The 16,350-nt window shown below is 34.0% G+C and overlaps 1 protein-coding gene and 1 long non-coding RNA gene across 2 annotated transcripts; one reads left to right on the plus strand and one right to left on the minus strand.

Annotated features, from left to right (window-relative positions):
• The first annotated feature begins 4,881 nt into the window (after positions 1–4,881).
• On the plus strand, positions 4,882–6,560 carry LOC121120065 (uncharacterized). Its single transcript, XR_005864906.2, has 2 exons — positions 4,882–5,329; positions 5,388–6,560. It is a non-coding gene; the product is annotated as an uncharacterized lncRNA (long non-coding RNA).
• LOC121120054 (4-galactosyl-N-acetylglucosaminide 3-alpha-L-fucosyltransferase FUT6) lies at positions 6,449–8,195 on the minus strand. The gene is made up of 3 exons (XM_040714903.2): positions 8,056–8,195; positions 7,746–7,978; positions 6,449–7,618 (listed from the first exon to the last, which is right to left on the minus strand). Exons 1-3 carry the CDS (start codon positions 8,074–8,076, stop codon positions 6,658–6,660), a joined length of 1,215 nt encoding a protein of 404 aa, XP_040570837.1. The 5' UTR covers positions 8,077–8,195; the 3' UTR covers positions 6,449–6,657.
• Positions 8,196–16,350: the final 8,155 nt, after the last annotated feature.

Raw genomic sequence — 16,350 nt, forward strand, 5'->3', positions numbered from 1 at the left:
CATATCTTTTATGAGAGCTCTTGATTCTACTCTTGCAGTAATTTATTGTTTTATTCTACAGTCTCCTTGGGGTTTCCAGTGAATAATAGTTCAAAGGAGCACAACACTTATTGAAAATATTGTAGTAATTTGAAAATAAAAAGCTTAAAAGAAACAACAAAATCAAATGAATCTCTAAGAAAAATAACTTCTATGTGGTTCTAGGTTGGCCGAAGGACCATGTGATGATTCAAGCCTCTCTCGATACTCAAAGATGTTTAAGAATTGTGGACTTTATGACTTACTTTAAAACACGAACAAGAGTAATTTGGTGTTAAGAGTACAACGTGTATATTTCAACTGAACATATAAAATGCATGTGGGTAAAAAACGCTTCTACCGTAGGTAGGGAAAACAAAAAAGGATAAAACATCCCGGCGAAATAAGAACGAAAAAATCCCACTGTAAGAAAACCCCGCTCTTTGCTAGGTGGGAAAACTATGTGCATGAATCACTCTCATTAATGATTCTATGCATGTTAGGATATGTGAGGGAGCCAGATTCTAACCGATCTCATCTTCAGTAATATAAGAACCTTTGCATTGAGAATGGCGAATTACTTTAGCATCTGAGGTAGTCCCACGGCCTCCGAATCCAAAAAGGATAATACGCTTCCACTCATTCGACGTGTATTTTGGTAGGTCTTTCAGATTATACACTTTAAAATACTGACTGCTTGGCATTCTACAAACCCATGGACTGTCGAATTGAAGATTTTGCCACAGTCTTTACACGTTCTTGTGAATCTGATACAGTCCGCAGAGATTTGGAGTTGGTTCGTAAACTTCTTCTCGTCATTGATTTTTGCTAAGGACCCAAGGAACCTTCCAATTTTGAGGGAGACTAAATAATGCTATATTATTATATTTTTGCATATCGTATCAACTTTGAAACTGTTCTAGGAACTGGACATTTTTTAGATGCCACGGCTTCGACAATTTATGCTTTTTCAGAGATCTTAATAGAGGAATATGAATCTACCATCAAGAAAAGGTATAGGTTGTTCAAATTCGTAAAAGGTAAAAAAAAAATTCGTGATCGCACTAACTTGTAGATCTTTTGGGTTTGGTAGATTTCGGAAGAAAAACTTTTTACCATGATTCGTGGTATCCCTTTCATAAACTGGAACGCAATTCCAAAGAATTTTTCGTCAAGTCCAACCCAAACATGATCCACCAATAGATATCACTAAAGTTAAATTCTTTTCAGAAGTTGTGGCTCAGAATTACCCTCAATTGTTAAAGTGACATAGTCAGCGTAGAGATCTATCACGTGACTCGATCCTGCTAGATTTATACCAAATCCACAAAATTTTTGCCTTTCTGAAATCGAGTCAATACATGCACCAATATTTCGAGAGACATCATATATTTTCCTCTTCTTTAAAAATCCTTTCTGTTAAACCCCCATCCCTTTATTTCCTCCACTTGTTCAGCCATAACCTCGGACAAAATTCTGTATGAATCGTTGAGTACCGTAATGGATCTCCAGTGACTAAAATCAGAACCGTCTACCTTCTTCGGAATTAGAGCTATTCTTCCCTATGTCACTGAACTGGGCATCTTGCCTTTACTTTCCATCGTTTTACCAATTTTTAAAAGAAATGGAACAATCTCACTTGGAAACATTGAGTAAAGTTTGCCAATAATTTCATGCAGACCTGGAGCTTTACTATCTTTGTATTTTTCAGTAATATATCGAGTGATATTGTCCTTAGTCATCACTTTTTGTTCAGGATTGAGTGTCATTTTTCACCTTTTTGGAAAAAGAGGTATTCCAGACCCAACAATTGCCTGGAATACAGAATAGAAGTAGCTTATAATATCTTCAGTTTCAGTTAGGATTTTTCGAACATAAACTATTTTCTTGACATTTAGTGCTGAGCTATTTTGTAATTTAGACAGATAATTTAATCTTCTCGGCGAGTTGTTTTCTACAATGACTATGGCCTCCATTTCAGCTTCCACAGCCTTTGCGACTCTAAAAGAATTAATTGAGTCAGCCATAATCGAACGGGCAAAAATGGAATTGCTGTAAGGAAGGTTTTCTATTTGAACTTGGTTAATCTTTGAATTCCTTCATTTTTCTTATAAAACTAATGATGTCGCTGTCTGGATTATTTTTTGTAAAAACATCGACTGACGCATCTGAAGAGCAGGCAGAAGAATATCCCTTTCTCAAATTGCTTCTCATTCTCTTCTTGAATCCAAAATCTTCTAGAATCCATCTTGGAATCCTAAAACGAACGTTTTGAGGTTGATCTGAAATTTAAATTCTATAATTCTATGATCAGAATAGGGTTTTGATCGATGAAGTGCGTTCTCAGTGAGGTGCAGAAGTTGCAAAGAGATAAGAGCCAAATATATCCTCGACTTTTGTTCCTCTGTTGAACAAGAGTAGCGTCAACATTAAGATTACCGCTCAATATAAGTGGTATAGAACTATCCACGTGATCATCCATAATTTCTTGATAGAAGGGAATACATCTTTCATTGGGGTCATACGCATTAATTAAATTAATTATTACATCACCATTACAAATACGAATATTGTGCCACTCGCTAAGGAAATATTATTTCATGCAAGATGTTACTTTAAAATTTATTTTATTTATTAAAGTAAAAACTCCTTTTCTTAAAGTATAATGGTAAAAAAGTGGAAGGGATTCGGCGGTAGGCACCAAAGACAATCATTTCTACATGAGGAGGAAACAGAGGATTTTATATCTTGTAAGCAGATTATATCAGCGTCAAATAAAAGAATTTGTTTCATTATTGCATGTTTTTTCCCTTTTTGCCCTTCCTCCCTGACGTTGAGGGTTATTATTTTTTAATGGATAAGTTCATTTTATTGATGAATGATCCTATGCTTTGGGCTGCTTTGAAGGAGTTTTATCTTTGTCCGGGGAATATTTGGAGTCTGGTTGATTTATTTCCACTAAATATTGTGAGGGAGTTCCGTGTTTTAAAATAAAATGTGATTGCAAGCGAATGTTTCATTTATTTGCATTGCTTTGTCCATTTTTCTTAGATATATTTTCCGATTCATTATAAGGTGAGCCCCTCAAAGAGGAAAAAAATTATTGCGACCTTTAAATGTCAGAATTTTCTTCTCATTGAGATAAATATGCTCAAATTTATCGTTTTCTTCGGTCGGTAACTGATTGCTACTAAATCATTCTCCCAAAAAAAGAGCTTGTCTCTTCTGAGAGTCGTTCCTTAGTTGATTTTGGTTCTGAGAATGATTACTACCTATTTTCGACACTAGCATCTCTATTTTCTCCAGGATTTTCTTCCAGAATTTTTGGACCGTTGCTCTCAACCATACTGGGTGGTTCAGGGGTAAGACTCTCATGGATTTTCCTTTTAACTCGTACTTCATACTCGTAAGTTTTTAATCTTTTTTCAGTAAAATATTGTTTCATATGCCCAAAATTGAAGCATTTTTTAATCTAAAGTTTCACTCCAGAAGACTTGGCTTTTATTAAATATCCTTGAATAAGTACAATCTGTGTTATTGTTGAAGTATCAGCAATTAACTTAACAATATAGTTGCTGTCTCACCATAGTTCTTTATAACTTTCTATATTTTTCTTCAACCTGAGCATCGGAAGGGTTTCTCTTTGGATAATGATTTTATCAATTCCTTTAGTTTGAAGATAACTGTCTCAGATGCACCATTTACATTCTTTACATGAAATTTTAATTTTTGCTTTCTTTAAGATCATGGATCCTTCGCCTGACATCAACAGGGAATCTTGTATAGAAGCAGGCTTTACTTTGACCAAACTTTGGATTAGCTCCTGCTAGCTCGGGTTAAATAAATCCATTTTTCACAGCAATATCATAGACATAAATATGCTTAATATTATCCCTTTTATAGGGTAACACTTCTTCCTTTTCCATTAAGAGAACAAAACGTCTCTCATTTAAAACTATTTCCCAGGTAAACTCGAGCTGCAGTACTCTTAGGAAAGGAATTAAAATTTTCTTAAGAACATTTACATACCCATTGCCACTTACTCTTGACTTTGAAATCTCATCTGGGGGTATTTTCGGGAGGTTTCAGAGATTATCCCATTGTAGATGTTAGGTTTACTTTTTTTCCAATACTACTCATATAAAACCAATGTGACTTGAAGCATTAAAAGAAAGTCGAGGCAGCTAGCCTGTAAAAATTGAGTGTACCCACGTTGGCACTTTTTTTTCAAGATGTCGCTTTTAAATCAACATTCCTACGTCACAACTCCATACATCATTTATAAAACTGTGACATATGAATAACAATACGTATGATGCATGTTATTAATATCATTCAAATATTATTTAAATTATCATCCATTCAATTCTACTTACTTCATTCTATAATAATTACGAGCGTTTAATTCTATAATAGTTTCATTACTTAGAAGGAAGGAATCCAAGTAAGGGGAACAGATTGACTAAATACAATTTTACGAAATTTTGTCAATTTTACAAACTAAATATGAACCTTATAGAGCTATTATTAGGGGGATATTTACTTTAATTATTTTAAACTAATTTTTGATATATTTTAAAAATCCAAATAGTTTGTCTTCCCTTTCTCTTCAGAGTTTTTTTGTTGATGTTTAACTTACATTCATTTTTTTCATCATGGATGGATGCTCAATGATCGGATGTATGAGCCAAACTGGATCCAAATATTCAAAAAAATCATAGAAACATACAGTTCCTTAGATTTCCCTTTCCAAAAAATGCAATAACTAACTAGAAGAAGACAATGGTTATCTAATATGTAGATTCATGGACGTCTCTAAGCTTCTGGACTGCACTCTTCAGAAGAAGAGACGCACGCCGGCTCCATAAAGTGGCTGGATGTTTTGCCCTTTATTATTAAAATTATTCACTTTTTAGAAGAAGTAGTACTTAGTTTTGGTGTGACGACGTTATTGTTTTCAATCAATTATATAGGGATTGTTAATTATTTAATAGTTGTTTTTTGGAAAAGAATGGGATGGAAATGCTGTGCCCAGGATGTAGACAGGGGTATGACAGTACCCCCAAGAACCCTGAAATTAGTTATCACAAATTTCCTGGTTCCAATGGACACCCTAATCCTCATCTTCAGTCAGGCTGGAAAGGGCAATACCTAGATCAATCCCGGATCTTAAAACCAAAACAACCATTTAGACAATTAAAGAAAATTCAAGGATATGTTGCCTACATTTTAAAGAGGAAGACTTCATTACTAATTCCGTTGAAAAGCGAGATGGGAAAGGCCAGGAGTATAGAAAGCAACCTCGTAGGGGGTAAATCAGCTTAAATTTATCGTAATTGATGTATTATTTATTAATTTATGACTTGCAGACCCTTGAAAAATGATGCTGTCCCCTCAGTTTGGCCTAAGCAAAGCAATGCAATCCTTAAGCCTCCGAACTACCTTTCCTTATCATCACCACTGACTGAATGTGCTGGCCAACTCGAGCTTCCACGAGTAGTCAAAGACTCCAACTTGAACACCAACGTCAAGAGGCCTTGGAGTCTGAAATATTTTATGAGGAAGAAGTGCACACATCAACGGATATGTTTGATAAGTTATCTCGGGAGACATTGCCATCAGGATTTCTTCTTATAAAAGTACCCAAATTGTCACTCGTAAAACTTGAAGCTACTGAGGACAAGGGTCTAGAAATCAAAGCAAGTTTGGAAATCGAGGACAACCTCACCTTCAAAGTTTTCCTACGGCATCACAGGATCAGTAACACTTCAGTCTCTCACTTTCTTGGATTAAAATTGAATAAGATCAATTCTGTGACTGAAGCTATCAATAGCTTCAGTCATCTTGGATCAAAGGAGTAATTGACTCAATATGACACGTATAAAGTCACTATGAGCTTGTTGTATAGATTGAATAAATCCCAAGACTTGGAGAAACCCCAAACATCAAAATTGGAATTTTTAACAGAGCAGTTGCCACTACTCCTCCAGACCCAAAAGCGAGGAGGTACAGTGCAGGCCTTCTTTCTGTTTGTCTTTTGTGGCAAAATATGAGTACTGCCCTCTAAGACCAAATTTATTGATCAAATACTCTAACAATTCCATGTGCCCAGCATCTTAGTGCCCTTTCAAGTGCTGTAACTGTAGAGGCAGGTTTGCCAGTTTCAACCTTACAATATTTAAGTACCCGAATAAAGGACCTGAACAGAAGAGAACGAAATGTGACTCTCATAATTGATGAGGTCTACTCTGCTCAAAGAGTGGAGTTTGTGAGAGGCAAGTTTCTAGGAACTGAGAACAATCAAACCACTAAAACTGTCCTCACCTCTATGATTAAGTCTGCTGGGGGCAAATACATGGATGTTGTATCACTTATTCCCGTGGCAAATTTGAAGGCCGAATTCATCTTTAGTCAATATATAGTCATCATGCACAATGTTTACTTATATTTTTACACTAAATGTAATTTCTCCGTTTATTACGATGTATTTTTTATATAACATGCTGTAAAATAGAGTCCTCAAAAAAAACAAAAAAAAACACTTCAAATAAATTAAAACATCTGTATGCATTTATACAAGTATTTGCTTTTAGCACACTTTTTTACATATGGTTACCAAAAATTCTAAAAACAATAAAGCTAATTTTTACGTCTTCTTGCTATTCCTTCTTTTAAACCTGGTATTAAGTCTTCAGGCGTGCTACATACAGGGGTTTCCTTTGTTCCTCTCCAGTACTTATCCATTTGAGCTGACGTGTATGCAGGCCTAGGCTCTAAATTATTTAACTTATTGCATAAATGACAGAGAGTCTTTTGAGCTTCTTGTGTAACACTGCTAACTTTATAATGCCCATATAGTTTCCATTGGAAGTATTCCGCGTAGGCAGTATCATTTTTATCAAGATACGTGAGATATTCAGCTAAATCCTTTGGACTCTTGAAATCCCTTACATTGATAAATGAATGTGGAGGTGAGATTGCTGTGTAATTGGCCTTACCATATACCACAGGCACAATAGGGAGACGTAGTACTTGAAAATACTTTTCCGTCACATAGTCATTACACAAAGAATTTTCAGAGGCAAAGTAAAATTTGTAATATGGAGCAAAATACTTTTTACAATCGATTCGCATAGGGTTGGGTGAGTCAGGACAGTAGTGAGGACCAAATGCTCCATATTTGTCTCCAGAAATATGTTCAGTTAGAAGCTCAAAGTAATTGTCCCTTTTCCCTTTAGATAATCTATGTGTGGAAATCCAAAATAGAAGTTTATTCTTTTTCCGCAAAATACTTTGAATGTTCGGAACGGGCTGTTTTTTCTTCACCTTATAGGTGTTACCGTACATTGATGGAATGTCAGCATTTGGGTGATAATCCATTGTCCAATTGAATACACCATCATATAGACTAAAATCAAATTGACAATCATAAAGTGCACTCTCTGTTAAATAATAGATGAACGGTCCTTTCATTCCTCCTCGACTTTGCCGTACGCGTTTAGCTGCTTCTGGACCACAATGATCTTTGACATGAACTATAACTGCTGAATATTTATGAATTGGAATAGGTTTTGAGTAGTCCCCGGAGAGATAGCAGTTGCTAAAATAATAATTCTATTTAATTATAATTATCCTGATTCTTTGTACAACGTTTAATTTGTATAGAAATTACTTATACATTTATAAGATATGTATTGACATTGTAATTACTTTATTTCTTTAAATACCTGTATTCACAATTCTCGAACGGCCGCTTTCCGTAGCCAAATATCAGTTCCCAACTTCCACCGAAAGCATTGGAGTGGTAAAAAATGTATTTGACATTTTCTTCTCTCTTTGGTGACTTATCATTGACAAGAAATTTTTTAAAATTTGAATCTTCCTCAGTAAATGTATTAAGATTCCAATTATATAAAATAATTCCGACTAATATAGCAATAACAACTAGCACTTTTATAATCTAGATAAGGAAGTAAAGACATAATATATATCCAAATATTTCTTAATGAGAAATGTATTTTTTGATTTAATATTTACTTTACTAGAAGTTGGCCTCATGATATTTTAAACTATAGTTACGGAGCGTTGATGTAGATTACCCCTTTCGTAAACAGTAAATGAATTTAGCACACAAAAAATTCTCATAATGACTTCTTTTTTTGTCAAACATTTGTTACTTATTAATCCTCCAACAAACATACTTATTACATACGATTATGCATCCTAAAAATAAACCGAATACAGTTTTATATTCATCGTTTATTGTTCTACAATTTTCTATTGAGAAATATTTCAATCATTCAACTGTTTTTACGCTATATTTAAGGTTAATTATTATGTCAATATCCTACTTATTAAAAATTAAGATTTACAAAATTAAATATTATGGAATTAAATGTAAGAAATAAGGATTTTTAGTTCAAATTTTCCCGACTTTTTATGTATAAAACTAAATTTATCTGGACTAAAATACACAATAAAGTTATTTATTGACATCTCAATATAGATAATATATTAACATTAAATTACTTAGTCAGAGTTTCGTCTTCATCCAAATTCGTCTAAGTCAGAATTTCGTCTTTGCCAGAGTTTCGTCTTCGTCAAAGTTTCGTCTCGTCTTTGTCATGATTTTTGTCAGATTTTCGTCTTCGTTATAATTTCGTCCTTGCCAGAGTTCCCTCAGCATTGGAAACATTTTTCATAATTTAATTTATATTTTCTTAGTTATTAATAGTGCTTGAAAAATAGGGTTCAGAGGTACAAAACAATATGTCAGTATGCCCTGAGTAGCTTTATGACCCACCGCCAAAATATTATAATTGGGAACGGAACCCCTTATTCGAGCCTCTATTTACTTTTTCTGCCCACAGGTTGTGCAATACACCAGCAGGGCTAATAATGCAACAGCAATTTACTATTTTCATACGATTACTGTTTTACTTATTGTTATTATATCATTCTTTAGTAAGTAAATGTATATAATAAAAAAACAAATAAATAATAATAAAAAACAAGAGAATACTCTTCCTAAATGTTGGGATTGGAAAAGCAACGATTTTGATTTTTCATTATAGGTTGATACACAATGTACATTTTAATAACTAGAGAAAAACAGAAGTCCGTAGGAGAGTGGAGACTTTAAAAGTATATCTTTTTCTAATCCCCGCTGAAGGTGTCTTGCAATTGACGATGTTCCAATAAGTTCTTACAACGGAGAGGAAGTTTCCGTTTATTTCCCATGTAGGGTGTGAAGAGGAGTGATATTGAAGAGCAGCAATGGTGTTCTCATGGAAAATGCTGTCAGCCAGTAAAACGTTTTCAATATGTACTGGATATACTGATTTTGAAGGTTAACTTGTGAGCAATTTTGTGGGACTTATGTTTTTTCATCTCATAAAAGTCAATGACGAGTTGAAAATTTGAAGATAAGAGGTCAATATCACCGAAATTAGGACATCTCAATATTTTTCTCCTTTGGAAACACTTATAATAGTTTTTGAAATTGTGGGTACTATCAAAGTGAAGAAAGAGGGGGAAATCTGGAGCAGCTAGATTTGGTATATTTGGTTTCCAAGATCCTTTACAGAATTTGTTTAAATAGCATTTCCTGTTGGGACTTGCATTGTCCATCGAAATAGTTATAACATTAGATCGGATTTTAAAAAGCTCAGAGTTTATTTGTAGCATTAGATCATATAGCGTTTTTTAGTTGAGGTTAACAATCGGATAAAGTGCAACCGTGTCTCGATAATTTGAACATATTGATTTTATCATGAAGACTAGCAGAGTTTTTTATTTTACCTCCTTCCTGTCCCGTCAATTTTCCTCCAAAAAACTTAACCCTTTGAGCAGTATAAACTTCATCCACACAGAGAACAACTTTCATCTGGACATCTGATAATGATTTATATCTTGCAAACAAGTATTCTCTTGATGAAGATGATAACTCCACATTGATTGTCAATGAAGAAGACAGTTTATTAAGGTGATTAGGTGAAGGTAGAGTTACACCATCAATGGACATATGGCGATGTAGTGCAGGACTCGTTTTGTTCCAAACTAGGAAGGATGCCAAATATCCCGGTGAATAACGTTGCAAAAGAGTTAAGCAGATTGAGCTGTTCACATATAAATCTCATTTTTTTTCGCTGATGAGAGTTAAGATCCGATGACGAATTTTTAATAAGCTTATTAAAATCATTCAAGGCATTGCAAATGGTAGCTTGCATTGACGGAGATTTAAGAGATTTCATATAGGCTAATATATTTTGAAGCTTACTGATAGAAGTAATCTTCTCTTCAACTGTTATGTGTTGAATAATCTTATGATGCACTTTCATATTCTTATGGAAGAGTAAGAATGTCAGATCCATTTGAATAGAAAAAGTGAATATTATTTCAAGGAAGCTATGATGTGAACCTTCCAAACAATAAAATTGAATACAATTATCTGTTTTTCTATAATGGATATTAGACGTAAGTATTTCACTATTAACTTCTGAACATAAATCATCAAAGTCACCCACAGAGTCCATTTTCCAAAAAGTTTCTTCATCTTTGAAAATACTGAGATTTACAGCTACAAGCCTTGCTGATGAAGTAAGTTTTTAGTTGTTCTCTCATGTTTGTGATTAGACAAGTACTTAGGAAGATTTGGAAAAAGTTTAGGAATAGAAGAAGGTTTCAAATATCGATTCTTGAGATTGATATCCACCGATTTTAACAGTTGTGTTTTTTTTCGAATCTTCCGGAGCTTATCTCGACTTTCTGTAACAAAATAAGCGTCTTAAAAATGAAGAGAGGAAACTTGTGAATTCTTAAAAGGTGCCTAAACTCCACCAGCTTGCCTAGTAATCGCTCTAAGTCAAGCACTTTTTAAGTATTCATCATGAGGGAAAGAGTGTGGAGACACAATAGGGTCTTTTGGTGCATTTTTATATCCAATGCGACAATTTGGTACACAAGAGCAGACTGGCATTATGAAAAAATATCTGAAACACGATTTCAAATTCATTAAGTACATATATTATATAACTATGACAAAATAATTGTCTCTTCAATTTAAACATTATCATTAATGTAATAAGTGTTCAAAAAAATAATTATTATTATGGAGTCAGTTTAATCAAATTACATCAATTTTCTTACAAGCTTCCTTTAGTTCCAGTCTTGAGAATATTGAGCTCACGGTTATTAGAATATTCCGTGATTTGGAGAGAATAATCAAGGATTAAGTCTAAGTTATACAAATGACTCGAGGAACAATATCGAATTTCGTTGTTACGTTTAAGAAAAATATAACAAACTGAATAAAAGAACAAAGACCCTAACCTGTAAGGAAAAAAAGGAAAAATTGTGTCTAGAATTCCGTGCTTAGGGAAATCCCAGCTGTAGAGTTGTACTCCTTTGAGGTTTCTATCTACAAGTAATCTTGATAGACGCACACTAATCATAAGATTGTTTCTACTTGAGATAATCATATAAGCAATTAAATTCATACCACCTAAGATCGTTGAAAGATGCAATAGGTGTGGGCTAAGAAAAATTTCTAGAATTTTTTTCTAGAAATTAGAAATTTCTGATTGCTATATTCGGAGATGGGAGTAAAAAGGGGATGAAAGTTGCAGTTTATATAGTACTGAAGTCTGTTACAAATACTTTAACATCCCAGCTAGCATTCTCTAAGACATCCATAATGCCCAAAAATCTGCATAAAGTTGCAAAAAATGAAGATGAACTTACTATTGCAAGAGCAGAATTAATAGGATTATTAATGGCTGTTTCAGTATGACTTTATTTCCTGAATACTTATAAAGGAACAATAACAAGCAAAAATATCATTTATTTTACCGATTCTTTTAATAAACCTTCAACGAATACAGTTAGGTAAAGGCCATTGTAAAATGTGGGAAGAATGGCACGTTGTAAAAATTTTGTTAAAGAGTCGTCAGTTCGTTTTTGTCCGGGAATCTTAAACGCAGGAGACTTACCAATTTACTAGATGAGCTTAAGGAAAAGGAAAGTCTTTGGTTACAAGGACAAGTTTTTTCATATTTTACTGGCAGCTCCAGCAAGATATGCAGCTTTATCCCTGAAAATACCTTCCCTGAGAAACGATGATTCTTGGAGGATGGCTGAGAGAGAGATAAAATATTTCCCAACTCCTCTTTGCTATACAATAAGATTATAAGGAAAATATTAAACAAATCTAACAAACCCATTTAGTCTGTTTTATGTTTTTGATAGGTTGGTTATCTTTTGTTTATTTTTTTAATTTTATATTGTGAAATTAATTTTACTCTATTTTTACAAGCAAATTGACTTTCGTATTTTTATCCAGATTTTACTTTTAAATGTATTAAAATGTGCACAACTTTGAGTTGTGATGTAAGTTTAACCCCAAAGCTAAAAATTTAAATTACAATGTTTCTTCATTTCTCTGTTTTTAAGCGTTAGATTCAGTTTGATGTATTAACATATTAATGGACAGTGAATAAAAAAAATAAGGTCAACAAAAAAATCCCAACAACAAAGAAAAGCATAAAATACCCAAAAAAGTAAAAAATTTAAAACAAAATATTTAGGATTTGCAGGGTTAATAAAAATACAAGGTTATACCATAACGCGTATACGACTGATGTTAGACTTCCACCACGCTTTTAATATTGACGTCATAGTAGATGAGTGGTTGCGTGTTTTTCAAAATCTGTTTTTCTTGCCCAGCACTTGGTGCGATACATTAAATTGACAATTCTAGTAATAGTTACGTCATAGACTATGAGTGGTCGTGTGTTTTTCCAAAATCTGCTTTTTTGCCCAGCAGTCGGTACAATAAACCAGATTGAAATTTCTAGAAAGCCCGATTACATGATGGTCTAACCTTGAATTTATAATAACCTTGGGATTTTCCTATTTTTATATCTAGTAAATATCTTGATAATGTGAAGTTTCATGTATTTAATTGAGTTTTTTGGAAAATACGTATAATATTCAGTGCTAAATCGAACGCCAATGTAGGCATTTTCAATTCAAAAGCCATGTATCGTGATGCAGCTGCAATAATATTTTCCCCTCAACTCCATACCATCTGTTGGTTCCTTCAATCTCAACTTTTTTGCAACATAAGACTTAGAGTTAAGTAAGCCAAACCTGATTGGTTTAGCATTCTTCGAAGGAATTAACTTATTTTTCAGAAGCCCAAAAATAATTATCGCCGAGATATGGTTTGACGCGGTGTTTTTATGACTTTCTAAGTTCCATTCAACAAGCTTCTTCAATAACAGCAAAAAAGGACACTCAGCAAAAGCATGAACAACAGAATTAAGCACTTTTCCTCAGTCTTTGCAATAATCATTAAATATTATACAACTTATAGGCACTTGAAATTAGGCGGTGAATTTCCTGCCATCGGCAATTCCTTTAGTGGAATTCATTATATGGTTTGTCCAATCTTCCTTCAAACTTAGAATACGGAGATATTTTCTATAAATCGTGATAGCTTCGGTTGATAATTTTTTTAAATAACCCATTTTCATAGGCCAAGGAGTCAGCATACAATTTGTTGCTGCTGTCCTTTGTAAATGAAGTAAAAACTTCCCTTTCGAGAAAATATCATCACATTTAATATCATGAATTGCAATAACGTTATTATACAACGCTTCCCTCCTCCTTCGGATTTTCGTGGTTTTTAAAAGAGTACCTCTTTCCCCTGTTCTTATGTATTACGTCTATTGTCGAGTTCGAGTAAAAAAACGGCATTATTTAGTGACAAAATTCTATGAGCTGCCCCAATAAACAAAGAAAATTGAACCACCTCCGAATTTATCATTTTTGTTCCAAGCAAAATCCACTTCCAACTCCCACTCGAGGAAATATAAACCCTCTAACCAACATCCAGGTTCACAATGAAGTTAAGAAAAATATTCTTGTAAATTTTAGGCAAATAATTAGAAATCGTGGCAAGTCCACCTCCAGGTTGCCCCTTGCTTCTTTTTAATGACGGAATATGAGATTTATAAATCAACGTTTCAAACCAACTTTTTTCCTCCTTAATTGAATGCTCTCCGATTATTGGAGACCAAGTAGCTTTATACAAGATCCATAGAATTACTTGTTTGTTATATAAGTCACAATCTCTTTTGTTAGTTAAAATTTCTTCACTCCGCTAATTTTTTATAGATCAAAGTGTTAAGGGAAGTCCAGTTTGCTAACACTACTCCATGTCTGTCACACTTAATCCCAAGAACTTCTTTAAAAAATTGTATTACGCAAACTCGAATTTCGGTGTAAGAAATGCAGTCAACAAGTATAAAACGGCAACTTACCAATTGGTAGTATTGCCGTTTAATACTTGTTGACTGTAAGGCCAGAATTTATCTCAAACTTATCTAAGCAACCCAAGAGAATTCTGACCCTTTTAATAAGTTGCTCCTCGGATTTAGTCTCTACAATAAGAGTCACATCATCTGCATACATATTAATTATTTTCCCTTTCAGCTCCTAGTTGAATAGCAAATCTACCATATTTCCTTTTGATACTACTACTGAGTTCTTCAATTGCCGCAACGAAAAGTAAAGGAGAAACGGGGCATCCCTATCGGCAACTTATCTTCAATTCAATTGATTTACTCTGTAACCCACATAAAGATATTGATGAAGCTCCATTAAAATGTAGAGCCCTAATCGGATTATAAAATTTCTTAAGCAATATTTTCTTAACAGTCTTCATTATAAAAACGTGCCTGATAGAATCAAAAGCTTTTGAAAAATCAATAGCTATAACTGCACAATACATTTGACGTCCATCTTTCAATTCTAGTGCTGTCTGAATGTTCCACGTAACTTGAATGATTCTCTTCCCACGAAGAAAACCTTTTTGCTCTGAACCACACTTCATGTTTAAAATTAGCTCAATTTGCTTACCGAAAACTACAACAATAATTCTAAATGCTTCATTGAGCACAATTATGGGCCTTGCAATGACGGAAGTACATTTCATTACCTTTTTTTGGAATAATAATAATTCTTTCCTTATCAACACTTTTGAAAGACAGCCGGGTTTCTCCATAGATTTACCAATACATGGTAAATAAGGCACAATTTCCTTCTTTTATGGGCACTAAATTTGTGGTGTAGAAATAACCACAAATTTAGTGCCCCATACATTTGATCACGACATAAGCATTTCCAATTATTCCATCAGGTCCACAAGACTTATCGCATTTAAATTTCTTGTCTATAAAATTTCCAATAATGTCTTCTAAGAAGATTGTTTTTCCCTCCTATAATATTTTGAAAGCACTTACGAAAATAGTTCAAGATCTCCTCTTTTTTTACCAGTCTTTTTCCATCCACCATTATTAATTTAACCCCTAATGTTGGAGAACCAAATTTTCTTCTCAGCATTTTAAGCCAAAGACTGAAGTTACATTCCCCTTCAATTTTCCTATTCTCCTCTTGATGCCGCATAAGCCCTTACAAAAGGAGAACTTTGTGTCATAATAACATCTAAGTTATCATTGAATTTTCTACTTGCTTTTCTTCTTCCTTTGAGAAAATGCTCCAAATCCTCCAACGTGGACCGTCCCAGATGTATCGGCGTTGGCACAACCTCAAATCACAGACGTACGTCTTCCTCAGTTCGATGAAGAGGACGGGGAAATCTGGTTCGCTAGAGTGGATTCAATCTTCAGGATATACGAGATTGTAAAGGACAAAGAGAAGGCAAATATAATGATAGCCACGCTAACCTGCCATATCCTCAGAAACTTTCCAAAAGAAGATTCAGGGGGTTCTTATGAGGAGATCATGGATTGCTTAATTGAGAAGTACGGCACTTCTCCCAAAAACGGTTAGGAGTGTCCTGGACTTTCTGAAGGACGAATTTCTTTCCTCAAGTAAGGTAAAGGCGAAGGGTCACCGACTCGTTTTGACCCGGCATCCATTCCATGTTTACTAAGAGCCTCATTTTGCCAATAAACCATTTGTTGGGATCAGCTCCCCGCTTACCGATGTCGTTGGCCGATTCCTCTGATGCTCCGAAGGACAGGGACCTTTTCAACAAAGTGAGAAATATGAAGTATATTCCGCAGAGAATTATTTTTCAATCTTCAAACCGAGTCCAGACTTCTCTAGATACTTTCAAAATAGACCTGGGTTATCGGACATTATGTTGGTCGACCGTTTGAAGTCTGCTTTTGGTGTTAAAAGACATTCCCCCTGCTTTTAAAAACTTATTAGAGATCCTCTACCAAGGATTTTATCATACCTTTTACGCTTTTATTTCAATTTTCTCATTTTATGTTTTTATTTGAATGCTCTCATTTATCAATA

The sequence above is a fragment of the Lepeophtheirus salmonis genome, chromosome 1 (assembly GCF_016086655.4).
Source record: "Lepeophtheirus salmonis chromosome 1, UVic_Lsal_1.4, whole genome shotgun sequence".
Lineage (NCBI taxonomy): Eukaryota > Metazoa > Arthropoda > Copepoda > Siphonostomatoida > Caligidae > Lepeophtheirus > Lepeophtheirus salmonis.